At 53.0% G+C, this 17,964-nt stretch overlaps 1 protein-coding gene across 1 annotated transcript; it reads left to right on the forward strand.

The window, feature by feature from the left end:
* Positions 1 to 187: 187 nt before the first annotated feature.
* Positions 188 to 17,563, forward strand: FPRO_15719 (uncharacterized protein; the record flags this gene model as incomplete). Its single annotated transcript, XM_031219931.1, has 3 exons — positions 188 to 1,660; positions 1,715 to 10,531; positions 10,586 to 17,563. The coding sequence occupies 3 exons, from the start codon at positions 188 to 190 to the stop codon at positions 17,561 to 17,563; spliced, it is 17,268 nt and encodes a 5,755-aa protein (XP_031085640.1).
* Between the last annotated feature and the right edge of the window lie 401 nt (positions 17,564 to 17,964).

The following is a 17,964-nucleotide window of genomic DNA, read 5'->3' on the forward strand; positions in this document are numbered from 1 at the left end:
TGTCAGCCCCCTCCATCCCAGCACTCCACGCCCGACCTCAACACCAATTACCTAAGCTCCATACCGTAGAATACAGCATCATATAGTTGAACAAGATTCTCAAGCAATGTAGTTTTCGTAAACGCAATCATTATACCCAATATACCCTTTCTCCAATAGTTTTCATTCTTTGCACTGCAACAGCACAATGGCTCACACCGACGCTATGCAGGATATCCTGCACCTTGAACTCGCCAATGCGCTGCACATCAGCACTGAGGAGTTGAACCTCGACCAATCATTCCTCGTACAGGGTGGAGACTCCCTCTCGGCTGTTCAGTTCCTCAGTAAATGCCGTCTGCGTGGTATTCACATTGATATCGTGGATACAGTGCAGTGCAAGACGCTCGCTGAGCTTGTTGAACGCATCATCTCCAAGCATGAGAGCAATCCACACAATCTCATCCTCAATGATCGTGTTGGGAACAGTGACACGAGCACGTCTTCATCAAGCTCTGACGATGCTGCTTCTGCTACGGGGTCTGATAGCACTGATACTGTGCCCGATGCGCGGTTGAAGCAGCTTGCTCAAGATCCTGCGAGACAGATTGAGAGTATTGGTCCTTGCTCGTCTATGCAGAATCGTATCCTTATCAGTCAGGCTGTTAACCCGGCTGCCTACCAATGTCGCTTTATTCTCAGGATCAAATCGAGTGTACCAGACTCTTTGTCCGCTTCACATATTGCAAACGCTTGGCCTCGCATTGTTGCGCGCCATTCAAGTCTGCGAACTACATTTCTCGAGAGCGAGACCCGTCAGTCAACGTTTGACCAAGTTGTCTGGACAGAAGTCAACCCCAAAGTCACCATCCTCCACGACGAAGCCCAAGTCAAAGCCGACGGAATGCTGAACGCTTTTGAGAGCGGAAGTGTTCCCCATCACATGTACATCTACGCCGCATCCTCCTCAGAACTCATCCTTCGACTAGAAGTCTCACACGCCGTCATCGACGGCCGCTCTGCAGATGTTCTCCTCTACGACCTCTGCGCAGCATACGAGAACCAACTCCCCGACACAAAAGCCATGCCTTACACAGACTTTGTGCGCATGGAGGAGGAGAGTTTCCAAGACGTCGAGCGCATTGCGGATTATTGGCAGAATTACCTACGTGATGCTGAGGAGACCTATCTTGCAAGCGGTAACAAGCCAAAAGCCGGTCTTCACACGCTTCAAGATCGTGTTGACATTCCTGCTGACGAAGCTCGTCGCTTCTGCGATGCTTACGGCGTTACCCTCGTTAGTGTCTGTCAAGTCGCTTGGAGTATTGTCCTTCGGCTCTTCGCCATGAAAGACGACGTTACCTTTTCCTACGTCAATTCAGGTAGACAAACGGATCTTCCTGGAATCGACGGAGCGATTGGTCTGTTCATCAGCAGTTTGCTACTGCGGGTCAAGTTCAAAGATGACCCTACAGTCTTGGACATGCTCAAGACTGTTACAGACGACGTGTTCCGAGGAATGGCGCACGATAAGGTTCCTCTGATGGCAAAGGGGGCTAAGCTTCCTACGAGCCACAAATGGGGAAACTCGATTCTTTCGTTCCGAAAGGAGTGGAGGCCCAAGTCTACTGGGCACAAAGAGCTTGAAATGAGCTTTTTGCGAGGAGTCAGCCCTACAGATGTAAGTCCCCTACGCCGATACTCAATCCCGCAGCAAGATGCTAACATGAGGCAGTATGATCACTCCATCAATGTCGAGATCGGCGAAAATGGTATCGCAGTTGACTACGACATCTGGACATCAACGACCTCCCAAGCAGACGCCGCCAAGATGCTAAACTGCTTCCTCGAAGCAATCCGCTTCATCGTCGCCAACCCATCCGCCAAAGTCAACTCCTTCGATGGTATCTCCTCCAAAGACGCCCAGCATCTGCGCGACATCAATGGCGAAGGTCGACAGCCCGTTGCTTCGTGTATACACACCCTCGTTCAAGGAGTGACGGACAGCCAGCCTGATGCCATGGCGGTGTATGCTTGGGACGGAACCATGACGTACCGGGAACTTGACACCGCGGCGAGTAGCCTTGCAGAGCACCTTATGAAGATGGACATTGGACCGGAAGTTATGGTGGGCATTTGTATGGACAAGTCCCGGTGGGCGACTGTCTCTATGCTCGCCGTTCTAAAATCCGGCGGAATCGTTCTTCCCCTCGGCGCAGACCAACCACTCTCGCGCCTCCAAACCATCCTCTCCGATACAAAAGCCCCCATCATCCTCGTTGACAACGCTCAGCTCAATCGCCTCAAGGATCTTGGTCCTCAACAACTCATCGAAGTCAACGAAGCGCTCTTCCGGACTCTCCCGCCAGCTTCTCGCTCGGCTTGTACCACTGTTTCTACAGACAACGCTGCTTGGGTCGTCTACACGTCCGGCAGCACAGGTACACCAAAGGGCGTGGTTCTACAACACTCTGCGCTCTGCACGAGCATTACATCCCATGGAACGGCTTTTGGTGTCAAGGGTGCGCGCGTGCTTCAATTCGCTTCTCATACGTTTGACGTGACGATCCAAGAGGTCTTTACGACGTTGTGTATGGGAGGCTGCGTCTGCGTGCCATCAGAAGATGATCGCGTCAACCATCTCCAAGCCTTTATCTCCTCCGCTAAAGTGGACTTCCTTTCGTTGACATCCACTGTCGCCGGTCTTCTCGACCCCTCCCAGCTTCCCTTGATCAAGACCGTGATCCTAATGGGCGAACCCGTCAAGCCCGCTGTTCTCGATCTCTGGAAAGACCAAGCCTCTGTTCTCGAATCCTACGCCCCATCTGAGTGCAGTATCTATGCTACTGTATCCCCCCAGCCAATGAAGCACATCTCTCAGGTCTCTGTTCTCGGAATTCCGCTCGCGAGTTGTTTCTGGGTCGTCGATCTCAAGAACTACAATCGTCTGTGTCCGATTGGCGCACCGGGAGAACTCCTCATCGAAGGCCCGCTTCTTGCGAGGGGATATCTTAACGATGAGGTCAAGACGAACAAGTCATTCATTATTGATCCGGAGTTTGTGGGCAAGTATGACCTTGGGAGAAATAGACGGATGTATAAGACGGGTGATTTGGTGAGGCAGAATGATGATGGGTCTTATACGACGCTGGGCCGACAGGATACGCAGATCAAGATCCGTGGACAGAGAGTCGAGGTTGATGAGATTGAGTATCACATCACTCGTCATCCTTCTTCTATCCAGGCTGTTGTTCTGTACGTCCACGGTCAGCTTGTCGCCGCCTTCAGTCTTCCTAGCGATGGTGCTGCCTACAGTGGTGCAGCGTTGGATGGAGAGAATGCCGTTGACAAACCAGCTGCTATGCTCGTCGCTTCAGAAGTTCAGCTTTACCTGTCGCAGTATGTTCCTGACTACATGATTCCTCGACTCTGGATCCCCATGGCAAGCTTACCCATCAACTCATCCGGCAAAGCTGATCGACGTCGCATTTCCGAGTGGATCAAGAACCTGGACCTTTCTTCCTACTCTGACCTCGAGCACCAAGTCGAAGACGGTCTCCACGTATCATCCACGGAGCGGCAGCTGCGCGAGATCTGGAGCAACGTCTTGAACAAGCCCATCAATCACATCAGTTACCGTCGTTCATTCCTCTCTCTCGGCGGCGACTCCATCACAGCGATGCAAGTCGTTTCAGCCTGTCGCAAGCAAGGTCTCATCGTAACCGTGCGACAAATCCTGCAGAGCCCAGCTATCTCCGAGCTTGCACTACGAGTCAAAGAGGCAAGCGACACGATAGGCGATGAGCAGCTCCCCATTGAGATCCCCGATGAGCCCTTTGACCTCTCACCCGTGCAGAAGATGTTCTTCCAAGACATCGCGCCTTCGGGTCTTCGAGCAGATGGACCTCATCGCTTCAATCAGAACGTCTGCTTCCGTATACCTCAGAACGTTGCGGCGAATACTGTTGCTCGTGCGATTGAGGCCATTGTCACCAAGCATGCTATGCTTCGCGCGCGCTTCCAGACTGATCAAGACAGTCAGGGCTGGCAACAGCGCGTTGAGAAGCAGATCATGGGATCTTACCGCTTCCAAACGCACAAGGTCAGTGACGACGCCATGACAGAGGATATTATCCGTCACTCGCAGGGGTCTTTGGATCTTGAGTATGGACCTGTTTTCGCCGTTGATCTTTTCGAGATGGATGATACTCAGCTGGTCAATCTGACAGCGCACCATCTTGTAATTGATCTCATGTCTTGGAGAATCCTCGCAGCTGATCTTGAGCATTTCCTGCGCTTTGAGACACTGCAGCCTTCTCTGTCGCTGCCTTTCCCTACTTGGTCCAAGGCTCTTATGAACCAGGCCAAGACTGTTGCGGTGCCTGAGGAGAGCGACGTCGGGTCCTGGTCTTACTGGAACCTTGAGCCTGGCTCCTTTGTTCGCGAAGACCAGGTCGTTGAGACTCTGGCTATTGGCGCAGACACGAGCGCTCTATTGCTGGGTCCCGCGAATGAGCCGCTGCAAACTGGTGTCACAGATATTCTTCTCGCTGCTCTGCATCAGTCTTTTGCGGAAGTCTTTACCGACCGATCAGCACCGACTATCCACGTTGAGGGCCATGGCAGAGATGCTGGCGGTGATGTATCTGAGACAGTCGGTTGGTTCACCACCGTAACTCCCCTCAAAGTCGCAGACACCAGCACTGGCTTCATCCCCATCATTCAACAAGTAAAAGACTTCCGCAAACTCAACGCCGATACCACCGCCCTCGAGTTCGCAGCCAAGTACAACACCACCAACACATCTTCTCAGGGCCTCATCGAGATCCTCTTCAACTACCACGGCCAATTCCAACAACTCGAACGCGCAGACGGTCTTCTCAGCATTCACAAGCTCCACCCATCCGAGACTTCAATCGGCGACAAAGTACGACAGCAAGCCGCCATCACAATTGAAGTCTCCGTCGAATCTGGACGTGTTTGTATCAGTGTAGGTTTCAGCCGTCGTACGCCAAAGGGCGATGATGTGCGACGATGGGTACAGCGCTATGGAGAGGTTATCGCCTCTGCGGTAAGTGAACTAATGAGTACAGAACGAACGGCCACGGCGAGTGATTACCCGCTTTCGCATCTGAGCAGCACCGACCTTGTTGCGCTGAAGAAGCATATTCTTCAACCGACTAACATTGCGTGGGATGCTGTTGAGGATATCCTGCCTTGCTCGTCCACGCAGCAGGGTATCTTCATCAGTCAGTTGAAGTCGCCTACTACATACCGATTGAGACAGACATGTCGCGTCATACCCGCCGCCTCTGAGGGTGTTGATGTCAAGAGACTTGGAGATGCCTGGCGACAAGTCGTCAGCAATCACTCCATCATGCGCACCATCTTCACCATGATCCCTTTCAACGATCGTTTCTACCAAGTCGTCCTCAAGTCCGTTGAGCCCGACATCCGCTTCGTCACCTGTTCTTCTGAGGAGGATGTGCACGAATGCATTGCTAGCCATGCGCTGATGGAAGATCATCTCGGTCGACCATCCCATCGCTTCTTGGTCATCTCAACAGAAGGTGGCCATGTCTACGGACACTTTGAGATCAGCCATGCACTGGTTGACGCATCATCTGTTCAACTCCTCGTTAACACCCTTCTGCAAGCTTACGAGGGCGCTGCAAACATTTCTGGTTCTGACTACGGCACTTACATCTCGTTCTTGGAACAGGGCTCCGAGGAAGATGACCTGCGCTACTGGGAGAAGCGCCTTGCTACTGTTGAGCCATGTCAACTCCAACTCGGCGAGGATCTCACCACCTCTGAAGAAGACGCGGGTCATTCTGTGTCTACCTCAATGCAGGACATGACGACCCTTCAGAAGCTCTGCCAATCCAACAATATCACCCCCGCCAACGTCCTCCAACTCGCCTGGGCTCTCGTCCTTTCCTCCCGCACACAGCTCGATGAGGTCTGTTTCGGCTATCTCTCCAGTGGACGTGACATTCCCATCGATGGGGCAGATACCCTTGTTGGACCGATGATCAACATGATCGTGTGCAACATTGCGCTGGACTATTCCCAAAGCTGTGTTGCTGCCATGAAGGATATACAGGATCGCTTCCTTGATAGCTTTGAGCATCAGCGTGTGTCTTTGGCGACTATTCAGCATTCGCTGTCGAGCTCCCAGCAATCCCTCTTCAACACGACAGTTTCGTACGTGAGGGCTCCCAATCTGAGTGGTGGAGCGCGCAATATTCAGTCCATTCGTTTGGAGAGGATCGCAGCTGATGAGTCTACCGAGTATGACTTCAATCTCAGCATGTTAGAGACCGAGAACGGCATCGACATCACACTGCAATACCTCCCTGGCGCCGCTTCCACAAAGACAGCCCAGCGTCTTCTCAACCACCTAAAGCATGTTGTTCAGGTCCTCAGCACCAGCAAGACTACCTCTCTCATCGGCGATCTTGATCTCGTCCCCGCAGAAGATAAGCAGCTAATCACCGCTATCAACCGCGAAGCCCCCAAGTCTCTCGACTCCTGCGTCCATCTCCTCGTCCAGGAAATGACCAACCGCCAACCCAGCGCTCTCGCCTTCCACGCATGGGACGGCTCAATGACCTATCGTGAACTCGACCTCGCCGCCAGCACTCTTGCCAAGCACCTCGTGGCAAACCTCAACATTGGTCCGGAGGTCATGGTCGGTATCTGCATGGACAAGTCCATCTGGGCAGCTATGTCAATGCTCGCAGTCCTCAAAGCAGGCGGTGTCGTTCTACCCTTAGGAGTCCAACAGCCTCTTTCTCGACTTCAGACTATCCTTAAAGATACACAAGCATGTGTTATCCTCGTTGACGCGAAGCAGAAGGCTCGTCTGGCTGGTGTTGACTCAGAGCTCATTGAGGTCAATCGCCAGTTCATGGATGGTCTCGTCCCTGCTGAGTTCGGGTTCTCCAACCCTGCTGTGCAGCCTGAGAATGCAGCCTGGGTCGTGTACACTTCTGGAAGCACTGGTGTGCCCAAGGGCGTTGTGTTGCAGCACTATGCGCTGTGTACTAGCATGCGATCTCACGGCGCGGCATTCAGCCTTGTCCCTTCGTCTCGTGTCCTGCAGTTTGCGGCGTACACTTTCGATGTTACTATACAAGAGACTTTTACAACACTTTACTACGGAGGTTGTGTGTGTATACCATCAGAGGAGGAGCGTCTCAATGACCTGGAGGGATGCATCGTGTCAATGGACGTCAACTTCGTCTCCCTCACCTCAACAGTCGCTGGCTTGTTATCGCCATCTAAGATGCCGTTGGTCAAGACCCTCATCCTTATCGGTGAGCCAGTCAAGCCTTCAGTCTTGGATCTCTGGATGCCACAGGCAGCATGCTTGGATGCATACGGACCATCCGAGTGCAGCATCCAAAGCGCCATCTCCCCCGAACCAATGACGGATCGTCGCCAGGCCATGATCTTGGGTACACCATTAGAGTCCTGCCGCTTCTGGGTCGTTGACTACCGCGACTACAACAAGCTGTGTCCTGTCGGCGTACCAGGTGAACTCCTTATTGAAGGTCCTCATCTCGCGCGTGAGTATCTCAACGATGCCACCAAGACCGCCAACTCCTTCATCACCGACCCTACCTTCCTTACCGATCTTGGCATTGAGTCCACTGGTCGTCGTATGTATCGCGCTGGTGACTTGGTGCGACAGAACGACGATGGTACATACTCCAACTTGGGCCGACGTGACCAACAGATCAAGATTCGCGGCAAGCGTGTTGAAGTCGGCGAGATCGAGTATCACATCTCTCGTCATTCCTCTGGCGTTCGAGCCTGTGTCATCTTTACTACCAGAGGATCTACTGATGGACAGCTCATCACTGCATTCAGTGTTCCTCACGACGATAAGGCTGCGCACGATGAGACAGCGTACAACGGCATCGCAGGCCGTGATGGAATCGACACGACAACTGCTCTACTCCTCGCATCCGAGATCCAGATGTATTTGTCTCAACACATCCCTGACTACATGATTCCTCGTCTTTGGATCCCAATGACTACCCTTCCCATCAACTCCTCCGGCAAAGCTGATCGCCGAGCTGTCACCGAGTGGATCAACAGTCTCAGCCCAACAGAGCTCGCCTCATACTCTGAGCTCGAAAGCGCTGCTGAAGAAGCGAATCTCAACGTCACACCCACCGAACAGAAGCTTCGCGAGATCTGGAGCGCTATTCTCAACGTCCCGAACGTCAGCTACAGACGATCCTTCATGTCGCTGGGCGGTGACTCCATCACTGCCATGCAAGTCGTCTCTGCGTGCCGTGAGATCGGGCTGGTGGTTACCGTTCGCGACATTCTTCAGAGTCCAGCTATTTCTGACCTTGCAACACGCGTCAAGGCTAGTGATGGTGAAGTCTTCTCCGCTGAGATCCCAGATGATCCTTTTGAGCTGTCGCCTGCTCAGAAGATGTTCTTTGAGGACATTGCGCCTGCTCGGCTCAACTCGGAAGGATCTTACCGGTTCAACCAGAGTGTTTGCTTCCGTCTTCAATCCGAGGGCATCAGCGAGGAGGCTGTCGCCAAGGCCATTGAGGCTGTTGTGACAAAGCACGCTATGCTCCGCTCTCGTTTCGCATCTCAAGAGCATGGATACCAGCAGTGGATTGAGAAGCACGTCCCAGGTTCATACAGGTTCAAGTCTCACGACGCCGCCGATGATACCGCCGTGCAAGCGATTATGCTCGAGTCACAGAGCACCCTCGACCTCGAACACGGCCCTGTCTTTGCAGCTGAGCTCATCCAAACGCCAGATCGCCAGCTGCTCTTCCTGACCGCTCATCATCTCGTCATTGATCTCATGTCATGGCGAATCATCGCCAAGGACTTGGAGCAGATTCTTCAGAGTGGTTCCATGGTTACGTCGCAGTCTCTTCCATTCCCGACATGGAGCAACGCCGTGCTCCAGCAGGCTAAGCCAATCGATCCTGTTGCTGATGCTGACGGTACGTCTTCGTGGTCTTACTGGGGTCTTCAGCCTGGAGAGTACATCACAGAAGATCAGGTGTTTGAGACTGTTCAGTTGGATGAGCATATCACTTCTCAACTTCTTGGTCCCGCCAACGAACCTCTACGCTCTGGTGTCGCAGATATCCTCCTCGCCGCCTTATCAACTTCTTTCCGCCACTCTTTCACCGATCGTACCGGTCCATCGATCTTCATCGAAGGCCACGGCCGTGACACTCAAGCTCTGGACATCAACTACGATCTCTCCGACACAGTGGGTTGGTTCACCACCGTCACACCTCTCAACATCGCCTCTGACGATACCTCCTTCATCTCCACCCTGAGCCAAGTCAAGGATCTTCGCAAACTCAACTCCGGCCGTGAAGTCCTCGACTTTGCAGCCCAGCGCTCCAGACCTATTGAGGTCCTATTTAACTACCACGGGCAATTCCAACAACTCCAGCGCGCTGATGGTCTTCTCACTCTTGACAAGCTTCATCAGTCTGTTGGACAACTCGATGCTTCTGTTGGTGGTAAAGTTCGTCAACATGCTGCCCTCAGCGTTGAAGTGTCGATTGACGATGCGGGCAAGACACATCTCATGGTTGGCTACCCCCATAACAGTCCCAAGAGTCAGGCCATTCGTGATTGGCTTGGAGAGTATGCCCATGCCATTACGAAGGGTGTTCAAGAGCTTGTGGTCGCTGAGCCGATGTGCACGATCAGCGACTTCCCTCTCGCTCAACTGACCAACGGCGATCTCGACACGCTGTACCAGCACTGTCTCACGCCAGGTTCCCTTTCGTGGGCCAACGTCGAGAATGTTCTTCCTTGTTCGCCGATCCAACAAGGTATTCTTCTCAGTCAACTCAGAGCGCCCTCCCGATACCGCCTCAAGCAGACGTGTCGCATTCTCCCTGCCGATCCTTCATCACCCGTCGACATTTCGCGACTCGCCAATGCCTGGCGACAAGTCGTTGGACAGCATTCCATCATGCGAACCATCTTCACTGGCGCATTATCGCACCACGACCGCTTCTACCAGGTTGTTCTCAAGGCGCTGGAAGCTGATATCCAGATCATCGAGCCATGTTCCAGCGACGAGGAAGTCCAGCGGTTCATCAAACACCACGCCCTCCTTCATGACCCCGTTGGGCGTCCTTCGCACCGCTTCCTCGTCATTCCTACCACCGATGGACATGTTTTCGGTCATTTCGAGATCAGCCACGCTCTCGTCGATGCTTCTTCCGTTCAGCTGCTCGTAAACGACCTACTTGAGGCCTACGAGTCTCTTTCTCCCACCAAGACATCAATCTCTCTATCTCGCAGCTCGGATTATAGTAGCTACGTCTCCTTCCTTGAGCAACACCGACACTCTGAACAAGAAGACCTCCAATACTGGAAGGATCTTCTCGAGACTGCTGAGCCATGCCATCTCCAACTCGGCCATCAGCAACACGACACTTCGGAAATGGAAACTGGCCACGCTGTTACAGCTCATATCCCCGATGTCTCTGTCCTTCGTGACATGTGTCGCAATTACAACGTCACTGCTGCAAACGTAGCTCAATTAGCTTGGGCTTTGGTGCTAGCTTCGCGCGTGGAATTGAACCAGATTTGCTTCGGATATCTTTCCAGTGGTCGTGACATTCCCATCGATGGTGTTGAAAGGCTCGTGGGACCCATGATCAACATGATGATCTGTTATGTCCAATTGGACTACACCTCTACCACCGTTGATGTCATCCGACAAATCCAAGACCGATTCTTCAAAGGCTTCGATCATCAGCGTGCCTCTCTAGCCTCAATCCAGCACTCTCTCCAAGGAACACAACAGCAAACGCTCTTCAACACCACCGTTTCATACACCCGCGCACTAAACATGGACGGTGCGACAGAGAACAACTCTATCAAGCTTGAGCGTGCATCAGCCGATGAATCAACGGAGTACGACTTCAACCTAAGCATTCTCGAGAATGACCAGAGTCTCGATCTTGTTCTTCAATACATCCCCGGCGTCGCAAGCCACGAAGTCGCGCAGCGTCTGCTCAACCAGCTAAAGCACGTCATCCAGGCCCTCAGCCAGCATACGACCTCCACCCTCGCGAATCTAGACCTCGTCCCAACAGAGGAGAAACAGGCTATCGTCGCTAAGAACAGAGATGTCCCAGCTCCCGTCGCTTCAACCATCCACGCGTTATTCCACGAGGTTTACGAGCGTCGACCAGATGAGATGGCCGTCTACGCGTGGGACGGCATCATGACCTTCCGAGAGTTGGAAGTCGCTGCTGGCAATCTCGCCGGTTATCTCATGGATCTCGGTGTCGGACCTGAGATCATGGTTGGTATATGCATGGATAAGTCCCGCTGGGCTGTAGTCGCGATGTTAGCCGTGCTCAAAACAGGTGGTGTTGTGCTACCCATGGGCGTGCAGCAGCCGTTACCCCGAGTGCAGACCATCATCACCGATACCAAAGCCCCAATCATCTTAGTCGATGACAAACAACTCGAGCGCCTTGCAGAAACAGGTCCCCATCTCATCAAAGTCGACGCCGCACTTCAAGAAACCCTTAACCCCAGCAGAGCAGTCTGTTCTACCGTCACCACCGACAACGCCGCTTGGGTAGTCTACACGTCCGGGAGTACAGGAACACCCAAGGGCGTCGTCCTTCAGCACTCAGCTCTGTGCTCTAGTATCCGCTCCCACGGCGATGCGTTTGGCGTACGTGATGGATCAAGGGTTCTTCAATTCGCGTCGCATACCTTTGACGTCACGATTCAAGAGGTTTTCACAACGCTCTGTCAGGGCGGATGTACTTGTATTCCCTCTGAAGACGAACGCATCAATCACCTACAGGCCTTCATCGCCAAAGCAGAGGTAAACTTCTTATCTCTCACCTCAACAGTCGCAGGCCTATTGGACCCTGCGCAGCTCCCCCTCGTCAAAACAGTCATTCTCATGGGAGAGCCTGTCAAGCCAGCAGTCATGGACCTGTGGAAAGACCAAGCTATCGTGTTGGAGTCATATGCACCCTCGGAATGTTCCATTTATGCAACCGTTTCCCCAAGACCCATGAGGCACATCCGCCAAGTTCCCGTGCTGGGTGTCCCACTCGCCAGCTGCTTCTGGGTCGTCGATCCAAAGGACTTTAACCGCCTTGTGCCCATCGGTGCGCCTGGCGAGTTACTTATCGAGGGACCACTCTTAGCACGCGGGTATCTCGGCGACGAAGTCAAGACGGCGAAATCATTCCTGATTGACCCTGACTTCACCAAGCATCATGGTCTTCAGCCTGGAAGAAGGATGTACCGAACAGGCGATCTTGTCCGACAAAACAGCGACGGTTCGTACACAACACTTGGACGCAGAGACACACAAATCAAGATCCGTGGCCAACGTGTTGAATTTGGCGAGATCGAATATTGGGTTGTGCGCTCAGCGCCTGAGATTTCACAAGCCGCTGTTATGCTTCTCGATGGTCCTGCTGGTCAATCTTCAGTGCTGGCTGTAGCGCTAGAAATTGCAGATGGCGGGGAAAACAGCGCTGTGGATAATAATCTACAGGGCTTGTCGCAGGCTGATTTACTGGAGCCTACCATCGTCATGCGAGAGTCATTCGAGGAAGTTCGAGGCCATCTCATTTCTGTTCTGCCGCGATACATGGTCCCGGATATCTTCATCCCCATGTCGCGATTACCTCTCAACTCTTCAGGAAAACTTGATCGCCGAGCGATTGACTTGTTCTTGAAGGGTATGAAACCAGAAGAGCTAGACATTTACCGCCCCAATGCAGCAGCTAAAGCAGATGTATCTACCGAAACCGAACGACAGCTCCAACAGCTCTGGGCCAGCGTTCTCGGAAGACCAGCCAACACCGTCGGAGCCAAGGACAGCTTCTTCCATCTCGGCGGCGACTCCATCACCGCGATGCGACTCGTCGAGGCATCACGCAGCACAAACATGCTCCTCCGCGTCGCCGACGTCTTCGAACACCCTCGTCTTTCCGAACTCGCCAGCATCCTTGACTCGCGAATGGTCGAGGGCCACGACCAATCATCGCTAGCGTCAATCCCGGCGCCATTCTCTCTCTGGCCCGAACACGGCGCCGAGAAAGAAGTGGATCTCCGTGCCGAGATTGCGGAGCGGTGCGGAGTCATGGCCGAGCAGATTGAGGACGTTTACCCGTGCACGCCACTTCAAGAGGGATTGCTGATTGCGACTGCTCGGCAACCGACTGCGTATATCAGTCGAAGGATCTTTTCTTTGAGTGATGAGATCAATGTGGCGAGACTACAGGCTGCTTGGCAGAAGATGGCTGAAGCGGCGCCTGTTTTGCGAACCCGTATCCTACTGGGTCTTGCGTCCGGCTCAGTACAAGTCGTTGTCAACGAACCACTTGAGTGGCACACTGCCTCTTCGCTCGAAGAGTACATCGACCACGATAGTGCATTGAGCATGACCGAAGGCAAACCTCTCATGCGCTTCGCTATCATCGAGTCTAATGGTGAACGTCGTCTCGTCTGGACAGCTCACCACAGCGTGTACGACGGCTGGAGCTTGACAATGATGTATCGCCAAGTCTCCAACATGTACTGGCACGACGCGACACCACTCTCAGCACCATACACGCCTTTCATCGCCTATCTCGGCCAAGCCGATGCTACGCAAGCAGCGGGCTACTGGCGTGAGCAGCTTCAGGGTAACCCAACTGCATTCCCTGCACTGCCCTCTGTGCGATACCAGCCTCAGCCACGACAGAAGCTTGTGCAGAGTCTTGACTTTGTGAGACAAGGAAAGTCTGAGGTTTCGCTGTCGAATCTGTTGCGTGCTGCTTGGGCGCTTGTGATTGCGCGGTATTCCGGTAGCAATGATGTTGTGTTTGCGGTTACGCTGTCTGGAAGAAATGCGCCTGTGCATGGGATTATCGAGATGCTGGCGCCAACTATCACCACCGTTCCTGTGAGGATGCGAATCAATTCATCCACTAACGCTCGAGATCTCCTTCAGACCGTGCAGCAACAGGCCACGGAAATGATCCCATTCGAGCACACTGGCCTCCAACGCATTGCTGAGCTTGTCCCCGATTCTGCCGCTGCCCTGGACATGCAGCACCTCTTTGTTGTCCAGCCAGCTGCAGATAGCGACGATGCATCAGCCGAGTTCCCTGGTCTTGTGCACCGACAGGACATGTCCGAGCAATTCGATGACTATGCGCTCACCGTAGAGTGCAACATCGGATCAAAGGGCATCTCAATTGAGTCACGATTCGACGACGCTGTCATTTCAACAGCCCAGATGCAGCGCATGTTGCAGTCCTTTGCTCATATCGCCAGTCAATTGGAGCAAGCTGAGAGTGCGCCTAAAGGCACAAATCTCTCCGACATGGACACTCTGAGCCCTCAAGACCTGGACCGCATTCTCTCTGTCAACAGCGGTCCCATCCCCAGCATCGATCGCTGCGTCCATGACCTCATCTTCGACATGGTGTCCCACCAGCCCGACGCAACAGCCATAAGCGCGTGGGACGGCACCCTCACCTATAAGCAACTCAAGCATCTCTCCGGCAAACTCTCCGACCATCTTGTCAGTCTCGGCGTTCGTCATGGTACCAGCGTTGGCGTCTGCATGGATAAGTCCCAGTGGGCTGCTGTTTCAATGCTCGCCATCTTACGCGCCGGCGGTGTCGTCGTTCCACTAGGAGTCCAACTCCCTCTTGGACGTATTAAGCTCATTGTCGATGATGCGAAGGTCAGTGTTGTACTGGCTGATAACAAGCAAACTGAACGACTCGCTGGTCTGGGCCCCGAGATGTTTACTGTTGATGAGTCACTGCGCAAGAGAGTCTCTTTCAGTGATGTTGGCATCCCAGATAAATGGTATACTCGCGTCACCGAAATCAACGTCAGTCAACCAGCCTGGATCGTGTATACCTCCGGCAGCACAGGTACACCAAAGGGCGTGGTTCTTACTCATGCCGGTATCTCGTCTAGTCTGGACAGTCAGAAGAAGGTCTTTGGTCTCAGCAAGATGTCACGAGTGCTTCAATTCGCAGCACATACCTTTGATGCTGCTATCCAAGAGATCTTCACCACTCTGTCTGCTGGAGGATGTGTCTGTGTGCCCTCTGAGGATGAGAGGATGAGCGATCTGCAGCATTTCATCATTGAAAGGGCTGTCAACTTCCTGTCTATCACACCCACGGTTGCTGAGCTTCTCAAGCCGTCGCAGCTACCCAACGTCAACACGGTCGTCTTGCTTGGTGAACCAGTCAAGCCATCAGTCCTCGACTTGTGGATGGACCACCACGCAGACATTCTTGGTGGATACGGCCCAACCGAATGCTCCATCTACGCCATCGTGTCAGCGACCCCATTCACGGACAGGAAGCAGGCCAACATACTCGGCTCTCCTCTACCAAGCTGTCGTGTTTGGGTCGTTGATCCCGATGACTACGACAACCTCTGCCCAATTGGTGCCCCGGGTGAACTTCTCATTGAGGGTCCTCAGGTCTCGCAGGGCTATTTGAATGATGCCGCCAAAACAGATGGCGCGTTCATTACAGACCCTGGCTTTACAGCGCGTTACAGCCTTGGCAGCGGACATCGCATGTACTGCACAGGCGACTTGGTTCAACAGAATGACGATGGGACATACACCAATCTCGGTCGTCGGGATACACAAGTCAAGATTCGCGGTCAGAGAATTGAGTTGGGGGAGATTGAGTACTCAGTGGTGCAATCATCGGAAGATATTAGATCAGCAGCGGCTGTGTTTGTCAAGAGGGAGGATAGACCTACGATTGCAGTGGCAGTGGAAGTTGGAGGGGAACAGGTTGGAGATGGAGTGTTGGCTCCCTCAGAGACGCTGCGAAAGGCGTCGGAGGAGATTCGCTTCAAGCTCGCTGAGGTGTTGCCTCAGTACATGATTCCCGATTTCTTCATCCCTATGGGCAAGTTGCCGGTGAACTCATCAGGCAAGCTTGACCGTCGGGCAATCACTGCGGTTTTGGAGGACATGGACGATGGAAAATTGGAGGAGTATCGCCTTACCACAGGCGCTCAATCAGTTCCTGTCTCGACAAACATGGAGAAGCAACTTCAGCAGCTCTGGAGTCAGGTCCTTCGACGTCCTGCGGAGTCAATCGGCGCAAGCGACAACTTCTTCCATCTCAACGGAGATTCACTTGCTGCTATTCAGCTCGTCGCAGCAGCAAGAGCAGTTGATCTCAAGATGACCGTCGCTCAGATCTTCCAGAGCCCTGTCCTGAGAGATCTTGCTGCACATCTCGAGCAAGTTACACACTTACACGACGCAACAAGTCATCATGTTGAGGGAGTCGACCAGTCAACCCAAGAAGCAATCAAGGCTTCTCTTCCCAGCACCTTCGATGTCGAAAAGATCCTCGAAACAACCGAGTTTCAGTCCCTTGTTCTTCGCGAACATACACAGGGTCGATGGCTCATGCACGCGACAATCACATACAACCAAAAGGTCGACAAGCAGCGCGTCCACACCGCGCTCCAAACCACAGTCGATAAGAACGAGATCCTCCGAATAGTCTTCACCCAGCACGGCGGAAACTCCTACCAAGCCATCCTCAACAACTTCACCGTCCCCTTCCACGAACACACTACATCCACGGACCTATCCACTTTCTGCAAAGACCTCATTGAAGAAGATCAGAAGAAACATCTTGAGCTTCACGAACCCCCCTTCAAGACATGGTTCGTCCAAGGCGAGCACAAGGACAGTCTTGTGGTTAGAATCTCCCATGCGCAGTATGATGGCATGTCGCTGCCGATTTTCTTCCAGCAGCTTCAGGCGTGGGGTGAAGCAGATGTTGAGGTTGAGGCCCCGCGACAGATGTCGTATTACATTGATGAGCTGAGGGCGATTGATACCAAGCCCGCGATGAAGTTCTGGGGCGATTTGCTGGAAGGCTCGAGTATGACTGGTCTCCCTAGTGTTTCGCAAAGAAGCAAGGCTATGACTGGCTCTTATATCGTCAAGACGGTGCCATCTCCAAAGGTCGAAGGGTCAGGACTCACGGTGTCATCGTACCTCAAGGCCGCTTGGGCAATGGTCCTCGCCAAAGCAACCGGAACATCCGACGTTGTCTTTGCGCATCTTGTCTCCGGCCGCTCTCTACCCATCGACGACATAGAAAAGGTCAACGGTCCATGCGTCAACCTCATCCCCATCCGCGTCAACACCGCTCAACCCCAAGCTACAATTCTTCAACAAGTCCACCAGCAGCACATCTCAGCTTTATCACACGAACATCTCGGCTGGGAGACTATCTTCCGCCAATGCACGAACTGGCCTACTTCCACAGATATGCCTCGCTTTTCTTCGATCCTTCAGTACCAGAATCTGCCTGAGGCTCAGAAGAGCTTTGGCATGCATGGTGCGGAGTGTAGTGTTGACTACACTGTTGTGCCACCTAATGTTACGGATGTTTGGGTCACGGTTGAGCCCAAGGGTAGTGAGATGAGTATTGTGGCGGGATACTCGGAGGATGTTATTGCTTCGGAGGTGGTGGAGGGATTGATGGAGGATCTTTGTCAGCTGTTGAAGAGCATTGAGGCTTGAGGTTGATAGCGCACCATTTTCATAATGTTAGTTCTTTTTGGGAATCTTGGATGCTGGAGTTCGGAGTTCGGAGTTGGCTTTGGTGCTGTTTCTTGAGTTTAAAAATTGGATTAGTTAGGCTTTCATAGAAAATATCTCTATTTCTTCTCTTGAACCTTACACCTTCAGTCATATTCCATCTCCATTTTTGCAGTGCCTTGCTGAAAGCGCATTGCTACAGCTTCCCGTCGGATGTTCCAGGAGCTCTCTGCCCTGAACCATGAACAGCCCAGCGCGCTACCCGTGCTTCTCGGAGCTAAGCCCACTGTAGCCAGGATCTGTGTTTACGAACACGATGAGCCCATTACTGCTTGCATGCCTCAGGGCAGTCGACATGCGCTTTTGCCACCATTAGGTAGTTT

This window comes from Fusarium proliferatum (genome assembly GCF_900067095.1).
Source record: "Fusarium proliferatum ET1 genome assembly, contig: FPRO_scaffold009, whole genome shotgun sequence".
In the NCBI taxonomy this organism is placed as follows: Eukaryota; Fungi; Ascomycota; class Sordariomycetes; order Hypocreales; family Nectriaceae; genus Fusarium; species Fusarium proliferatum.